Consider the following 17,951-nt stretch of genomic DNA (forward strand, 5'->3'; position numbering starts at 1 on the left):
ACTGGAGCTGTTTGCCTCCATACCGATTGCCTTTTTGAAAAAAGGCGATTGGCAGGATGTGCCCATAGACTTATACGCAAAATAGAGCCGTGAGTCTTGCGTATAAGTCTATGGAATCTTATACGCAAGATTCATGGCTCTATTTTGCGTATAAGTCCATGGGCACATCCTGCCAATCGCCATTTAAAAAAAAACAATGGCAATTGGCATGGAGGTGAACGGGTCCAGATAAGTGGCCTGCAAGCTGGGCGGCTCCGCAGAATCCTTGCGGAGCGGAGCCACTCCAGAGGATTCTGCGGGGGAGAAACGGATCCCCCCCCTGGGCAGATTCCCCACCAGAACGGATGGTGGGGAATCCGTACATCCCTCTTTAGCAGTCATACGTACGGCTGGGCAGCCATCACATGGAGAGAGAGTTTGTAACCACACATGAGGGCCTTCTCTGCAGTGGCCCCACACCTTTGGAACAAGTCACCATCAGAGGTCCACCATGCTCCATCATTGCAGGCTTTTGAGAAGGCCTTGAAAATGTATTATTTTACTTACTCTTGATATGGTTGCTGTTGTTGCTGTTTTTGCTGTTGTTGGTTTTATCGCTATTTTATTGTGTTTATGTTTTTATTGCTTTGAATATTTTAACTGTTTTATGTATTTTATTGCTGTGAGCTGCCTTGGGAGGGCTTCTGCCCTGAAAGGCGGCCAAGAAAATTCTTAAAACAAACAAATAAATGTATGAGCCACCGCATCCATGTAGGGGCTGTATATATGGCAGTTCTTCTCTTAGTTATCATACAGCATAACCTGATAAATCAGCCTTCCCCAACCTGGTGTTTTCCAGATGTTTTCAATTACAACTCTCAGCCTTCCTGATCATTGGCCATGCTGGCAGGAGCTGATGGGAGTTGAAGTCCCAAACATCTGGAGGGCACCTGGTTGAGGAAGGCTGCTATACATATTTAATCAGAAGTAAGATCCACTGTGTTCAACAGCTTACTCCCTAGAATAGCTTTGTAAATAAGCCCACAAAAGTTCATAGCCTGCACAAATTTTTACTAAGCCTGGTAAGAGGGCTGGCGGACTGCAGCCCTAATTGCTAACATTATTGGAAATGTATTAATTTCTTTCCTTCGATTTTTATTAGTTTGTTAACGCTATATACGAAATTGACCAGGAAATGTTTTTTTCAGTTAAAAAAAGCTCCTGCCAAAGCAAGGCCTTTAAGTGCCCCCTTCCCCTACCCTGAAATATCATTTCAATCCACTCCCAGAAAACTGTAAAAAGTTCCCCTGCCCATTCATTACCTGCTAACAAGATGATGAATTGGGAAGAAATGTTTGGATCAGCCCATATTTTCGTGTGTGTCTCTTAAGAAAAAGCTTTAAAAACAGTTCCAGACATGTTCCTGGCATAGGAGGAAATGAGTTATTTGGCACAGGCACTGTCCAATAGATCCCTGCGACAGTCCAACCAAAACGCATACACATCTATTGCAGCAGTTCTGGTAACACTGACTAGAGTGGCAAAATGAGCTACATATCATAATGTCTCTAGCTCAAATCTCACCTCTGCCACAAACTCTCTAGGTCAGCATTCCCCAACCTGGTGACCTCCAGATGTTTGGACTTCAACTCCCATCAGTCATAGCCAGAATGGTCAATGTTGAGGAATGCTGGGAGATGAAGCCTAAAATATCTGGAGAGAACCAGGTTGAAGAAGGCTGCTCTAGTTAGCCTTAGGCAAGTCAGTCTCTTAGCCTCACCCCCAAAAAACATCTGGAAGAAGCTGGCTAATGAAGGGGCATTTCATCATGAATCCCCCAGCCACACTGAACAGGAAGCAATACAAATAGGCACAACCTCCAAACAGGAACGTTTTGATTAACATTGCAGGGGACCTTCCCAAATGGGACTTATCTGTGAGGAAGCATTACAGATAAATCTAGAGGAATCGCTCAGTGGTAGTGGACTTACTTTGCACGCAGAAGGTCCCAGGTTCAATCCCATTTCTGATTAAAAGCAACAGGTAGCAGCTGATGGAAAAGACCCTCTGCCTAAGACCCCAGAAAGTTGATGCCAGATAAGGCTAAGCTAGATAGACAAATCGCCTTAACTGCAGTGGAGGCTGGTGGCTCTGATGGGGGGGCCCTGTGAATTCATTCTACGTTTCAGTCAGAACCAGCCTGAACTCTAAAGGGGCTATCCAAGGTGCTGAACCTATTTTGGGGTTGGAGTTCAGCACCTTGGATAGCTCCTTTAGAGTTTGGGCTAGTTCTGACTGAAATTCAGAATGGATTGACAGCCCCACCAAAATCGGAGCCACCAGCCTCTACTGACCTGATGGACCTCATGGAGGGAACGTCCCACAATCAGGGGGCCACTACTGAGAAGGCCTTCCTCTCCCTTATTGCGATCTTCCAAACCTGCCTTGTATAAGGCAGATTCCTGTGTTCCCTCTCTAGGGCATGTATTAAGAGCTGCGTGAATCCTCCCTTTTTAATTCCACTTCCAAATAATTGCAGAAAAACAATGCCATAGTAGTGCTTAACAGGCTTGGGTGTGGGAACAACCTAAACCAGCTTCTTAGGCACTCAGCAGCAGCCAGCTTCTCTAGAAGATGTTACACGCACAGGCTTTAACTTGAAGCGACATCTACACCATGTTTGAACAAAACAGCTTTAATTAAACCCTAGTTTTCCAGTGGACTGAATTAGACCACCACCTGGCAATCCACTCAAAGCAATCCCTTTTGAGAGAGTGCAACGCTTGACGTTGGCTTTAAAAAAACCCAGCTGCTGAAGCCTTCCATATTTCCAGGCCAGAAAAGAAAGAGAAGAGCAATGTGGATTCCCAGCTGAATGGATAAGATAAGCAACAATCTATAAGGAAGGTTGCCCAGTAAGCGTAAAAGAATTGATTGATTAGCTGCATAATGGAATAAAGCGACCTTCCAATCATTGTGGGAATTGGCCAAATTAATAAAATGTATAAGAAATGAAGCATAGGAACTGAACCCTGGTGGCTGGGCCAGCATCAAGGCACGGTCAGGTACCTGATCTTTTCTATTATTGTTACTACTACTACTACTACTACTACAATAATAAGAGGTTGTTCCTCCTCTTTACCACTCCAACTTGTTTCTTCACCCGCCTCACTCTCTGGCCCAGACAACAGTGGTCATGAGTAAAAAAAAGAGACGGGGGCCATAGTTCAGTGGTATGGTCAATCACCTGCTCTGCATTCAGAAAGTCCCAGGTTCAATCCCTCCCATTAAAAAGGATGCAGGTGATGGGAAACGGGGCTGGCGTCAAGGGTAGGCATAATTGGGCCTCTGATGAGGGCCCACACCTCAACAGGGGCTCACCAGTAAAGGTCCCCTGGAGTTGCTCCTCCTCTTCACCACTGCAACCTGCTCATTTGCCTGCTTCTCACTCCGGCCCAGACATCAGTGGTGGTCAGGAGGAGGGGCAGCAGATGCTACTATTTACTTGCTCAGTGGTTCTCAGCCTGTCAAGCAAGCCAGTGGTAGCAATGATGGGAAAAGGGAGGAGGAGTTAAAGCAGCTGCTGACAATAGCAGTAAGAGGGTATTGTCACTGAGGGAGGGAACCCATGCAGGGTGTCTTGCCCAAGGGCCCTCAGAGACCTGGTCCTGGCACTGCTTGATGGCTTTTTACCCCCATCGGCTCTGTGACAAGCAGAGGGAGGTGCACCTCTCTGCTCTCATATAATGCGTAGTATGTAGAATGTTTCTCTGTGTGTCTGAGGACTGACTGGGGGGAGGCGGGGAGAGTACCCTGGTGCATGTGTGGACTGCCCTTTCCAAACCACTGCCAGGTTCCATATTTCTAAGGTTGGAACAGATGTACACAGTATCTGACTCACCAATCCGAACGCAATCGACCTGCCATATATTTGGCCTGCCAGGCGTTTGTCATCCTTCTCCTCCAGTGTAATGTTACCCAGACAGCCCTTCACTTTTATGATGATTCTTATAAACATTACAAATGGGCATAACCTGCAAACAGGAAGCTTTTACTTAACACCGCAGGGCAAATGGGACTTAGTAAACATTACAGATGAATCTAGGGAATTGCTCCATGGTGATGCGTTGTCTTTGCAAGCAGAAGATGCCAGGTTCAATCCCAGGCACCTCCATTTACAAATAAAGACACTTATCATGTAGTCCTGATGGCCCTTTCTTAAGCTAGGAAAGCAGCTTTGGGACCGGCTTTCAGGATCGGAGAAATGGCAGAGGGTGCTTAACCATTTCCCTGCCTGCATTTCTCTTTTCCAACTAGCCCCACCCCCACCCAACCACGGGTTCTCCTCCTGCCCGTGGACAAAACCATTGGGGAGGACAGTTAGGAGTAGGGAAAAGGCAGCTGATGAAAACATTAAGCACCTCTGATGTCCCTCCACTCCCCCTACCCTATGTTGCAAAAATTGCTTTTTTAGTTTAAATGATTCTGAGCAGTTCGGATTCTGGGCTTTTCTACATGAGGCTTTTAACCTGCACCTTTACTGGGGCTTCTACTTCCAGATTCTTTGCGGGATTAAGCTTGGCTTTTTTTGTTTCTGTGTGTTTCTATGTGTTTCATTATATAACCACTAGATGGCGCTGTGGTATAGCGGAATTGCACCATTATATGCTATAAATATAACACCATTAAGAAAAATACTGCACTTTCCTTCAGCTAAAAATCCCCGTGGTAATGGTTGCAAGGCACGGGAGAGGCCCTGGAGGATGATGCCATTGTGTAAAGGACCTGCACACTACTGTGAGTGAGCAGTCACAAGTGCACAATAAAAGCCTCCTGTAGAAAGGCTGAGTGCTACACACATTTGTGCATAATGCCTTTCTTGGCCCTAAGGATCCAAAGAGCCACTCCAAGGGCTGAGGTATGCCCAGCTGAATTTTTGACTTTTCCCCTTTGAACAGCAGAATCTCCCCCACCCCCCACACATACCTTCTGTCCTATCACAAACTGCTTTTGAAACTTCCCAGTTCTCTAAGCGGCAAGCCCTGCTTCCCACATGAAAACTCTTATCTCGAAATAATGTATATGCCGTATGCACGGCTCGGAGATCTGCAGGAGAAACTGAATGCGGCAGGTTGCTAGAGAGAGTGGATTGGCAAGATGGAGAGAAAGAAATGGAACACTTTATGGAAGGTTTGACCATATTCCGCTTGCTCATCTAAGAGCACAAGACCAGTCCCCTGAGTTTTTAAAAGAGAGAAAAAATATATTTATAGAAGTAATTAACATGATTTAAACACACAGAGAAACACCAGAATTATGCTGCTGCATTAACCTGCAGGGTACCTGACTAAAATTCCATGGAAGCTGCAATATTACACTTCGCTCATGGTTCTGCGTAATAGACAATTCTTAACGTTGAGTCCCCTTTCATGCATTTCCCCTGTTCCCTGGTCTCCAAGAAAAGATTCATGCTCCTTTCTAATATAGATAGCATGGCATAAAAGATCTAATGTTTACAGCAGCTTTGGACAGACACTTACTAGATCAGAAATTGCAAATGTTGGTATGCTTGATGCTCAGGCTTCAGATGTTTTGGACTTCAACTCCCATCAACCCTAGCTAGCATGGTCAATGTTCAGGAATGCTGCGAGTTGTAGTCCAAAACATCTGGAGGGCACAAGGTTGGGGAACACTAAGGAATGTCTAAGATATCTGAAGCCCCAGTTTATGATGGTTCGCAGTAGGGCCTTCTGTGTTACAGCTTACTATCTGGAACTTTTTCCTGGCACAAATTAGACAGGCAAACTCCATGGCTCAGTGGTAGAGCACGTGCTTTGTATTCAGAAGATCGCAGGTTCAATCCCTTGGCATCTCCAAGTATGACTGGAAAAACTCCTGCCTGAAACCCTGGAGAGATGCTGCCAGTCAGTGTCGACAATACTGGGCTAGATGGACCAATGGTCTGGCCCAGCATAAAGCAACTTTCTATGTTTCCCTCCTAGCTCAAAACAAACACAGAAGGTACAAGAGACCTAACAGACCTGGACTAAATCAATAAGATAATATCATACCATGTTTATAAATGGAGCACTTGATCGTACACATCAAATTATAAAGGGAGTGAATATTTCCAATGCCTGTATGCCATTTCTACAGTCAGATCAACGTCATAACAACCATATCAGTCATAATCATAGAACATGTATGACAAATGAGTCTCTCTTGATGGTGCACATCAAAATATAAGAGAAACGAATATTTACAATGCCTATAAACCATTTATAACTTATTAGTCATAAGTGTATTGATCATATCAGTCTACGGAAACTTGATATATTCCTGTTTTGACTTGCTGTAATATCCAATACCAGGAGTAACCAGTAGCAAGCAAAGCCAGGTGGAGACACTGCGGTGTCCTGTATGGTTTATAGTTGTGAGGAACTTGAATGGGAAAATGTGTGTGTATATAGAAGCCTTTTTGTCTTCTTATATACCTTTTTACATACTAGGCCATTTGTATGTACCAGACCACTGACAAAGACTTTAGGTCGAAACATGTTTGGTGGCCACACACCTTATCTTCATCCCGTCTCCTTCCCCCGACTGCTGATCATTTAGTGTTTCCCTGGCTTTTACACAGTGTTTTCCCTTTTCTAAAATGTTGAAATTGTTGTTGTTGTTCAGTCGTTCAGTCATGTCCGACTCTTCGTGACCCCATGGACCATAGCACGCCAGGCCTTCCTGTCCTGCGCTCTCTCCCGGGGTGTGCTCAAGTTCATATTCATTGCATCGGTGATGCTATCTAGCCATCTCATCCTCTGCCGTCCCCTTCTCCTTTTGCCTTCAATCTTTCCCAGCATCAGGGTCTTTTCCAGTGACTTTTCTCTTCGCATTAGGTGGCCAAAATATTTGAGCTTCAGCTTCAGTATCTGTCTTTCCAATGAGCACTCAGGGTTGATTTCCTTTAGGAAAATGTTGAAATACCTCCCCTAATATTTATTTATTACACTCCTATACCACTCAATAGCCAAAGGTCTATGGCAGGTTCACAACAATTAAAACCACAAAATACAGCATAAAATACAATATACAATTTAAAAGCTTAAAACTACAGTATAAAAGTAAAAACTAAAATAAAACCTAGCAGCAATGCCGAGATTTAAAATACAATAACAGATTTGAAACAACAGGACTAAAAAGACTAAAATGCTTAGTTACTGGCAATAAAAGCTTTAAGCTAAAACATGCTGCTAGTTTTTGTGTCTTGGCCCCTTTGGCCACACCGACCACTGGAATGCAGCTTAGGAACATAGGAAGCTGCCTTATACTGAGTTAGACCATGGGTCCATCTAGCCCAGTATTGTCGACACTGACTGGCAGCAGCTCTCCAAGGTTTCAGGCAAGATTCCTTCCTAGGTCTACCTGGAGATGCCAGGGATCGAAACTGGGACCTGCTGCATGCAAAGCATGCGTGTTCTGCCACTGAGCTACAGCCCTTACCAATTTCCAAAAAAGCTTCCGAGAGCTTCTCCAAAACTGGATCCAGCCCTTGGGCTGAAAGAGATTTGACCGCCCTGCTCTATAAATTCATCTATTGGGGGTTCATTCACACAGCCAGCAAGTACTTCGCTGGTATTGTTGTTGCTGGCAATCTGGTGCCATTCACAGCAAATCCCAGAATTCCTGACCATTGGCCATGCTGGCTAGGGCTGATGGGAACTGAAGTCCAAAACTTCTGGAGGGCACCAGCCACTCCAGCCACTTTTTAAATGCTCCTGGTTAAATGCTCCTGGCGCCACACACAACTGGCTATTGGGATTTTGGAGGGCTGTCAGAGGGGCCATGTAGGCCATCTCGTACAGTCAGCTGCTCGATGCGGGAAATGCAGAGCATCCAACAACAGGTGAATGCCCAGCCTATGCTGGAAGACCTTCAGTGAAGGAATGCCCCCCCCCACCTGCACCCAGCAATTGATTCCATTGTCAAACTGATGTTACCATCAAGACATTTCTCCTAATGTTCACCTGAAATCTATCCTCTTGTAACTTAAAACCATACAAGACATTTCTAGACAGGTATCATGGCTGTGAAATTAATGGCATGTTGTGTCAGGGTTGGATTGGAGCCCAGAGAGCCCCAAAGCAGTTCTGATTCTGGGGAAGAGATAGAAACTGCGGGAGAGGAACCCACGCGCTGTTCAGAGGAGCAGCCAGGGGGAGAGCCCCCCCCCCCGGTACACATTCCTGAGAGTGATAGTGACCCTGGCAGGGAGAGGGAGGCGTGACATCAGTTTCTGGACACCAGGTGCCGGTGCAGCGTCAAGCGGGAGATGGTGGGCTCTGAGAGGAGGCGCTCAGCCTGCTTGGCGCGATGGCAACAGTGGCGCCCCGATGCCCCATGGGAAAAGGGTGTCCCTCCTAGCCCATAAGTACAGAGGTTTCCTGCCTTCCCCTCCAAACAGAGATCAACTGATTCCTAAGGTCAGAAGCCCCGAGTAGGCAGCTCTCTTAAGTCTCACTCGTAGGATCAAGCAATTAGCATCTGTAAGCATCATTAGGTTGAATGGGAATAAAGCCTTGGAAAAAGAGCCCTATTGTCTGCGTGTTGATTCTGGCTACCTGAGGATTTTAGAAGGCAGCAGGGGCGATATCCCGACATGTTGTGGGAAAGCAGCCAAACAAAAAGATATGGCTGGTTCACACATGACACTAACCCATGGTTTATTTAATCCATGGTTTGTTGCCCTACTCAAGTATTGTCTGGCAGATGATCAAACAAAACATGGTTTGTTTTCTCAGTCCCTGGGTAGTTTGCTTCCCTCTCAGTAGCCCAAATGCTTCTGCAGTGCTGTAGTACTGGCATGTAGAACAGCTGGTTGTTTGTTTGTTTACGATTCTTGCTGTAGTACTGCTCTATAATCTGTCAAAACAACCCATGAACAACCCATGGTTCTGGGTTCGTACATAACATCATCCCATGCTTTAAACAACCCAGTGTTCACAATCCAACAACAAACTATAGATTTTCTTTCTGGGCTGTTCATGTTTAACAAAGCATGGTTTGTTAGTGCGGTCCCATTCACATAGAAACATAAGCTGCCTTATACAGAGTCAGACCTTTGGTCCATCTAGCCCAGTATTGCTGACACTGACTAGAAGCAGCTCTCCAGGGTTTCACACAGGAATTTTTCCTAGCCCTACCTGGAAATGCCAAGGATTGAACCTGGGTCCTTTTGCATGCAAATCATGTAGACTACCATTGAGCCATGCCCCCACCTCAAACACATCACAACCACACAGAATTCAACCATCCATACCATGGGTTAGTGTTATGTGTGAACCAGACCATTGAAACAGAGGCAGCAGTTTGAGCAGAGAGGGGTCTTCCAGTCCAAGCAGTATATAAGCATCCGTCTTCCACTGCATGTGGGATTTATATTGAGCTTCAAAATCACTATTATCCAAGTTTCTGGATCACAAGGACTACTCTTCTAGAAATAGATCTATCATTATTATTTTAATGTACTTAACAGATTTATCTCAGCTGCCTTTCAGCCAAAACTTCCAGGGCGATTCACAAAGGAATCTCATAAAAACAATTTAGGGTGCAATCCTATGCCTGTTTAGACAGAAAAAAAGTCTTACAACTCCAGGCATGCCCTGGCCAGCATAGGATTGCACCTCTGAGGCAAATTAATATCAAATACCAATTACAAACACACACTAAACACAGCTGACAGATTAAAACAATCAGCAATACAAGAAACTGCAGAAATAACATTTATTTATTTATATTTCATTTCTATACCGCCCAATAGCTGAAGGTCTCTTTATCCATTAAAAGCCTGGGAGAAGAGAAACATCTCCACCTATTGCAAAAAAAACAACCAAACAAACAAAAACAATGAAGTCCATGCCAGCCGAGTGTCTCTGGGGAAAGCATTCCCCCACTGAGGTGCCACTGTGCAAAAGGCCCTGCTTCCAGTCATCACTCGTCTCACGTCTGAAGACAGTGGCAGCAGGACGACAGCCTCTGGTGCTGAAGCAGACAGACAGGTGCAAATGGGAAGAAGAGGGCCCTCAGAGAATCTCAGAATATTGCCCTGGAATATTGGACTGAAACCTAGCAAAGGAGAGTTTTCCTAGTGCTTTGTGCATTAGGCATCACCCATAATCTGATGGAAAACAAGCCTGGAAAATTGGAGAAGTGGAAGGGAGGAATAAGAGAAGGGGGGAGCAATTCTTCAACGGCCAGTTACAACAATATCTCATCCCGAAAGTATAGCCCAAATCCTTCAAAAACAGCTTTCATTCAATAAGTGCCATATGTAGCAAATCAAGGCCATTTGCACCAGACACAATACTCCCCACCACCATTAAACTAGACAACACAACCGACATTTATCTCTCAGGCTGACAACCCATTTGAGCATCAAGTTACGATGACTCCAAGGACGTTAAAAACCTACATTGGGGGTTAACGGAAGTACAATATACAGTTGCAGTCAAAGTCAAGCTAAACCAACGCTCCCTGGAGCTGAGATGCGTATCGTATACACTCCCTTGAGCTCACATCAAGTAAAAACAAGAGTGCACGCAAACACTGATAAGCAAAGATTAAGCATTTCTCTCCCCCTCCCCTTAATATCATATCAGTAAGCACATTAGATTTTGCCATTAGGAGAGTTACAAGACCCGATAAACAGATCAGAGCGAGACCTGCTATGCCGATGCTGGAATTAAAGTTACAGCACATAGAGAGATTATTTTTGAAAGCAAAGGATATTTTAAGGCCCCCTCCTTTGCATGCAAACTGGAGTGCACCGCGAACAACCGCAGATTGTATCCATGTCCTTTAAAGACTCATAATTCAAGTTTACAGCAGAGATAGAAAAAAACTTTTTTTAAAAAAAGGCTACACACGATACCCATATTAACACATCTATTAGAAATGCAAGCTGGACCATTTGGGCTGAGCACGAAGGCGACGGTTTTAAAAACCATTATTAGTCTGATTATTATTTCGAGGAGGAAAGGAACCCGGCCAAGGTCTACACATTCAATCCTGGAGTTTTCAGCACAATTAAAAGCACAATCATGGTGACCTGGTCCCTAAAAGGTTCTCTCTTTCTTTGCCTGTCAGTCTTAACAAGCCCCCCAAAACAGAGGAGAAATTTGCTGCAAAACAACAGCGACGAACCAACCACCCAGAGGCTAATTTCGTCTTTTGCTCCACGGCCTAAGTGAAAGACTTGCAGGCAGGATCTGGCCGCGCAAACAGAGCCAGGATCTTGTGGTTTAAATGCACCAAAGGATTTGCGCTTTGCAATACGTTGCTCACTCAAACATATACCGAATCCCCCTTTTTTTCTCCCCTAGACACACATAAAGGGGGAGGGGGAGAGACTGAGAAAGAGAATGAGAAGAAAGCATTTAATTGGGCACCTTCAATGTACACAGACAGCAGCCGCAAAAGTCTGATAGGGCTGATGTGCCACGAAATGGTGGTGCCTTTTTAGGCTGGAGGATGCGAGAATAAATAACCGGCATCAGAAAATCTCTGCAAAGTAGGAAGCCCCCCTCATCCCACCCTCAGGAGGAAGAGGAGGAAGGGGCTTGTTGTTGCGAACCTCAGAACAACAGCACGGGGGCCTCCAGTGTCTTATCAAGCCATCTCCTCTCTTTTTCTGCCTCCTCCATAGCAACCCAGCCCCAAAAGCAGCTCACTGGCCCCACAAGCCAGGCCCGGCTGCCCCTCTCCCTTCCTCCAGAAATCCACAGCAACCCCCCCCCCCAATATATATATATATATATTACTTACGTGAAAACGAAGAACAAAGTACTGGACCCCACTAGTAAGGCGGCTGCTGTAGAGACGGGGATATATTTAGTAGGTTTAAATCTCTTTCCAGTGCTGTTGGGCATTCTGTAGCTTATACATCACTAGGTATAAATCCAGAGAGTCCAAGAGGCACCAAGTAGCCAGAGAGAGCGTGAGAGAGGGGGGGAGAGAAAAAAAAACCCCGAGGTGAAGCTCTTGCAATGCAGAGACAAGGCAGGGGAGGGGGAAAGGGGGGGCAGGAAAAAAAAAAGAGGGAATGAGACAGAAAGGGGGGGAGTGAGAGAAAAAGAGGGATTGGGAACAGCTGACCTCTCCAGCACAGGAAATCCCACCCACACAGGCCGGCCCACTCGGCTGATGTCAACGAGCCCCTTAAGGTAGAACTGCAGAGAGAGTGTGTGAAGGGGGGAAAACAACAGGGAAGAGGCATTAAAGGAAGGAAGAGGCGCACAGACAGAACACATGGGGTGCATCATGCGCCGTCCTGCCCTCAAGGGTCTGCTTCTCTTTAGCTCCTCTGCGGTGTCTTCTCCCTCTCTCTTCACATGCATCGAAGCTTGTTTTTGGTCCAAGCCCTTCATGCTTACCATCACGGTACATAAGCACATTGCTGCCCGCAGTCCTGAGACAAGCACGCAGCATGATCAGGCATAGAGCGAGCCATTAAAAAATGCAGACCCAGATGGGGAGGGTGGGGGGATAAATGCGCACAGAGAAACATACGTTTGTGCAAAAGTTTGGGAGTTCACCTTGTGATGAAGATGATGTTCAAAACGGGCTTTGTGGGTGCCAGGGGCCCTTTGCTAGAAATGCTTCCTGTACCAGCCAGGAGTCCAGGAACAGGTGAAGCAAGAAATGTTAGGCAGGTGAAGCAAAAGAACAGCCGTGTGCAACGCCTGCTGTTTCCTGCGCATAACACCTGACATGCACACTAGCTGTTCCCCAGGCATTGTGACCCATGTACCCAAGCATGTGGAAGAATTTGCAGTGTGGCACTGCCCTGTTGACATAGGTGCACACTCACTGGGATCCCGCTTAGTTATTTATTTTATTTATTTATTGCATTTATACCCCGCCTTTTTTCCTCTTGCAAAGAACCCAAGGCGGCTTACATTATCCTCCTCTTCTCCATTTTATCCTCACAACAACAACCCTGCGAGGTGGGTTGGGCTGAGAGTCTGCGACTGGCCCAAAGTCACCCAGGGAGCTTCCATGGCCGAGTGGGGACTAGAACCCGGATCTCCCCAGTCCAACACTCTAACCACTACACCACACCACACCCGTGGGTTCCACCAAACTACACCACACATGGGTCTGACATATCAAATAATATGTGTGATACTATTTATTAACGTTTATATACGGCCTTATTTGCTAAGACACCCCCCCCCAAAAAAAACAGCCATCAAGGCAGTGAACAACAATTTAAAAAACCCTGTAACATAATTAAAAGAAAATTAAAAACTGCTAAACATTAAAACTATATAATTTAAAAGGGTATTTTTTTTTTAAGTGTCTTCACACCCTTTCTAAAAGCCAAGAGAGTTGGGCGGGGGAAGGCAATCGTAATTTTGGGGAGAGTGCATTCCACCGTTCGGGAGTGACGCAGGACAAAGTCCTTTCCCGCATGCCTGACAAACGGGTCTCTGCAGGTAATGGTGTCCTGAAAAGGGCCTCTCCTGCTGATCCCAGTACTCAGGCAGAATCATAACAAGACAGGCGGTCCCTTAGATAACATTGTCCTGAGCTTTTTAGGGCATAGGCCTTCACTGGAAGCCAATTGCTCCCTGGCTCAATTTAAGGTGTTGGTTTTAACTGACAAATTAAGCCCAGAAAGCAATTGGCAACCAGTGCAGGTCTTTCAGGACAAGGGTAATATGCCCACAGATGATGGGACACATCAGTATTCACAGGGGCCCCACCCCATCCAAGTGCGGGCTCCAGGTTTTGGTGAGCCCTTGGGCAAGGCACCCTCCACAGGCCCCTCCCTCAGTGAGTCTCACCACCATTGTCCCCAGCCGCTCTTGCTCCTCCTCTTTCTCATCAAGGCCACCATTTGCTAGCTTGACAGGTAGAGCCAGTGAGCGGGGCAAGTAGGTGGGGGCATCTACAGCTCCTCCTTTCACCACCACTGTTGTTTGGACCAGAGTGAGAGGCAGGTGAACAAGCAGCTTGTAATGCTGAAGAGGAGCGAGTCACGGGGGCTCTTGCCAGTTGGCTCCTGCTGGAGGATGGACCCTCAGCCAGTGCTCGCCCGTGCCAACCCTTGAAATCGGTCCTGCTTTGCACCCCCACCCTACATGGGTGGATATCTATGGAAGGAAAATAATGCATGTGTAGCACCCTTGAAGGACCCAGTGTAATAACCGAGTTATTTTATTTGTTTGAGTCATTTGTATCCTGCCCTTCCACAAGATGGTGCTCAAGGCGGTTAACAGCAGGAAAATACAAAGTAAACTACAAAACAACAATCAACACATAAACACAGGCCAGGAAAACATAAAAAAAAAGGATGAAACAGATCAAAAACAAGTCAGTTGTACAAATTGCAACGTGAAGGTTTACTAAGGGCTAAACGAGACATAACACTCCATGTATCATTAGCAATCACATCTGTGTTTTGAAAAAATGAATAGCAGGCTGTGTATATCTGCACGTGCATGTACGTGCAAAGATTGCAGTGCACAAAAGGCTTAACTCTTTCCTGTCCTGCCACAGCCCCAATGACAATCACTCCCCCCCTGCCTGGTATTAAGCCCCTAGAGGGAAGTCCCGATTGGTGTCATGGAGTGGCACATAAGGAATGGCACTCCAAGAATGAGTTCGCTATTACTATGTATGATTTTTCTGCAGAACTATTGTTCTTCTGCAAATCTATGCAGATGTAATTAATTAATTGATTGAATGCATGCGGTTAATTGATTAAGAATTGGGAATAGAGGAATAGACATGTGGGGCCCTGCAACAAAATGTTGCAGCATGGAAAGTTTGTATTCAGGGCTCCAGGCACCAAATTCGATCCCAACCCAGCCCCTCCATCAGCAGTCCCTGAGTATTCCATGCCTAGTGAGATACTTAGTCCTCATTGGCCTAATTTTCTTTGATTCCCCCCCTCTCTATTTTGGGGATTTGGGGAAGTGGACAAATTGGTGTCCCATTCCAACTACATTAAAACATTTTATTTCCCCACTGATATCTTCGGGCAACTCTCTGTTCTGTCCCTAGGAACATGTTAAAATAGCTTCTGAGTGTGAACCGAGAAGTGACCTATCTAGACAGTTAGATGGTTCTTTCTACCTGTTTTATATCTATGTATCACCTCCTCCCTCTTCCCTTTCCAGACTCTCCCCTCAAAGCAGTTCTTAAGTCTGCTTTGTCACTTAAAACAAACAAACATCCAAATCAACCAACAGCAAGAACAAACAAACGCACAACCACACACAAATGTTTTAGAATCTGACTCTCAACTGACTGAAATTTGCACAGTAAGGCCTATATTCACAAAATTATGGACATGAACCATCTTTAATAAGGACACAATCCCGAACCAAAATCAAGCATTTTAAGCACTAATGGATTTCAACAGGATAAAATTTAACTTGCGTTTAACTCTTCCATTGAATCATTGGGACTTTGAAGGTTTCAGGTGTGGCTGAATTGTGATCAATGTTTTCTACTTAAAATAGTAGAAGACATTGGGACTGAGAAGCACATCCCATTGAAAAATGCAAAAAGTAGACAGGTCTGTCTAAAACAGGGGAGTAGACAGATCTGTCTAATTTCATGTGGCCCTTGGGCTCATTTGGGCTAGGCCTTGCAGGGTCAAAGCACCAGGGCTGTTTGATTAGCACAGATGCTGATGGCAACTTCCACCCCTGTGCGGCTTCCCTTATCCCTCTGAGCATAGCTGCACTCCTCATAGTAACTGTGAAGGGGAAGGGGAAGGGGAATGGACTTTCCCAGCAACAGGGCCGACCCTTCCATTAGGCAGACTGAAGCAGTCACCTCAGGCAGGAGATGCTGGGAGGTGGCAGCAAGATGTTGGAGAGAGTTGCAGGCCACGCAGCCTGCCCTGTGCCCCCTCAGCTAGCCTTCTGCCCACAGGTGAGGTGTAGGGACCCTGTCCCATGACTAGTGTCGAAGAAAGATTAACTGCCAGTCCAGGTGGTGCTTTTAGGTGGAATGGGAGAGGGAGCCATCTTGTTCTTTACCTCGGGCAGCAAAATGTCTTGGGATGGCCCTGCCCAACAACAACATATAGCTGTGAGCTACCCGTTGTACCGTGAAGTAATGCTATGGGACCTGTCGCAATGAATGCCCACACTTCAAAATTTACTACACCCCTGGGCAGTGAAGAAAGAAAAAGAAACCTCAAGCCCTGCCTACCAACATGCAGTCCCTCACAGATTATCCCCAAGGAAATGCCTCCCCTGACAGAAAAAAAGTTCCCCTTCAAAGCATCGCTAAAGATGATCATCATAGTTATCACTACCCCCCACCCCCCAACACAGACAATATTTAGAGACTCTGGTGCCTCACTCACTCACTGACTCGGGCTGTCAAAATTGTTAGGGGATTTCCAAATGACTTAGAAAGCTGACATATGGTACATGCATATCCAAGGCCATATTGATGACTAGAAAGTTCTGGAAGTGGGACATTTGAACGTCACTTCTTCAAAAGGGGAGGGAAGTATGAATTATAGCCTGAAATAGTTAAGGTCTTTCCACAGCACCCAGAAAGATGAATATACAAACGAACACAGCCTAAGGCACCAAGGCTACTAAGAAGCTATAAAAAGGGTGTATTTGTGCATTGACTCCAACTAACTATAGCCAAAATGTGCCCCCTGTAGCATTCTAAAAACAGTAGTGAATAGAGCCATCAAGAAAGGGAGGGGGAAGCTACCCCACCCCTCTGTAATTTCAGTCCTACAAAACAGCAATATTGTATTCCAGCACTAAAGGAATGTTGCTTTTAATTTTCCTCAAGGTGACATACATGGTTCTCACCCTCCACAGAACCAAAGAATTTTAGAGCTAGAATAGGGTCATCCAACCCCATTTGACGGGATTATTTAGTAATGCCTCCTGTTAGAAAGGCAAGTAGTGGAGAAAAAAAAAAAAGGCAAAACAGGAAGTGTTTACCACTCCCATGGCTATCTTAGAACAACAAAAGGAGACCACGCCCTTCTTTAGTGAAGAAAACGTAAAATAGTTTTACTCACAATACCCTTGCATATAACATGCAGGTACAGCGTAGGGTTTCAAAAAGTTTGTTCAGTTCATTTTGTGTTCTATTAAATCGGTAGGAGTGAGAGAGAAAACACATGAGCTCCCAGCAATAGGGGTGATTGGAGTGTGTGTGTGTGTGTGTGTGTGTGTGTGAAGGAAGCAGAAGAACAAAAGGAAGAAATCACAGGAAATCACACTGTAGGCTATAGAGATCCTAAGGCTAGCTGTGGTCAAAATTCCCATGAACTGCAATACTGCCCCCTTCCAGTAACTTGCAATATTCTTATCACTGGGTTGCAATATTCCCAACATTGCTCCTCATCAGAAAGGGATGCAGTCAGCATAAAAACCACAGCCGATTAAAAGATGGATGCATCTTCTCTTTCAGGCCACAAATGGGACTCCCACAAATTACTCACATAGGTAGGCATGTTTGTGGGCCAGTAAAAAAAGAAGTCAGGCTGGTTGTTTTCCCCCCAAGACTTAATTTGATGGCTTTCTTCTTAGAGTTGGGAACAAGATAAAACACAAGGTCTCCGTGCTCTGCCTGTTTAGTAGGGCTAAAAAAATATTGTATCTCATAGTGATATCTTACCCTTCCCCCAAGGAGCTCAAGGTTTACTTGTAATTATTACATATATTAAGTATTAGGCTATTTCTGTTGTAGTTTAACATACTTTTGATTGATCAGAGTTGAATTATCAGCATTTTGATAAGTTACTTGATACTGCTGGATTCAGATGCCTTGGTATTTGTTTTCCAGCAAATATAACTAATTTAAAGATTCGTGGAGATAGATTTAATAGCTAGTTATTATTTTAAAGTTCAAGTTTTTAACACAAATATCCCTAAATCACATTACTATGTAAAGCCTGGCATGAATGAAATTTGATGAGT

General features: G+C 45.2%; 1 protein-coding gene across 1 annotated transcript in view; it reads right to left on the bottom strand.

Moving 5' to 3' along the window:
- The window catches only part of ZDHHC8 (zDHHC palmitoyltransferase 8), a 155,652-nt gene extending 143,496 nt beyond the window's left edge, over positions 1-12,156 (bottom strand). Inside the window, exon 1 of the mRNA XM_084820512.1 lies at positions 11,800-12,156. Coding sequence (XP_084676638.1) covers positions 11,800-11,903 — 104 coding nt within the window. The 5' untranslated portion in view covers positions 11,904-12,156. The remainder of the gene's footprint in view (positions 1-11,799) is intronic.
- Positions 12,157-17,951: the final 5,795 nt, after the last annotated feature.

This window comes from Heloderma suspectum, chromosome 13, assembly GCF_057233095.1.
Source record: "Heloderma suspectum isolate Gila_16-S chromosome 13, 16-S_ref, whole genome shotgun sequence".
Classification (NCBI taxonomy): Eukaryota; Metazoa; Chordata; class Lepidosauria; order Squamata; family Helodermatidae; genus Heloderma; species Heloderma suspectum.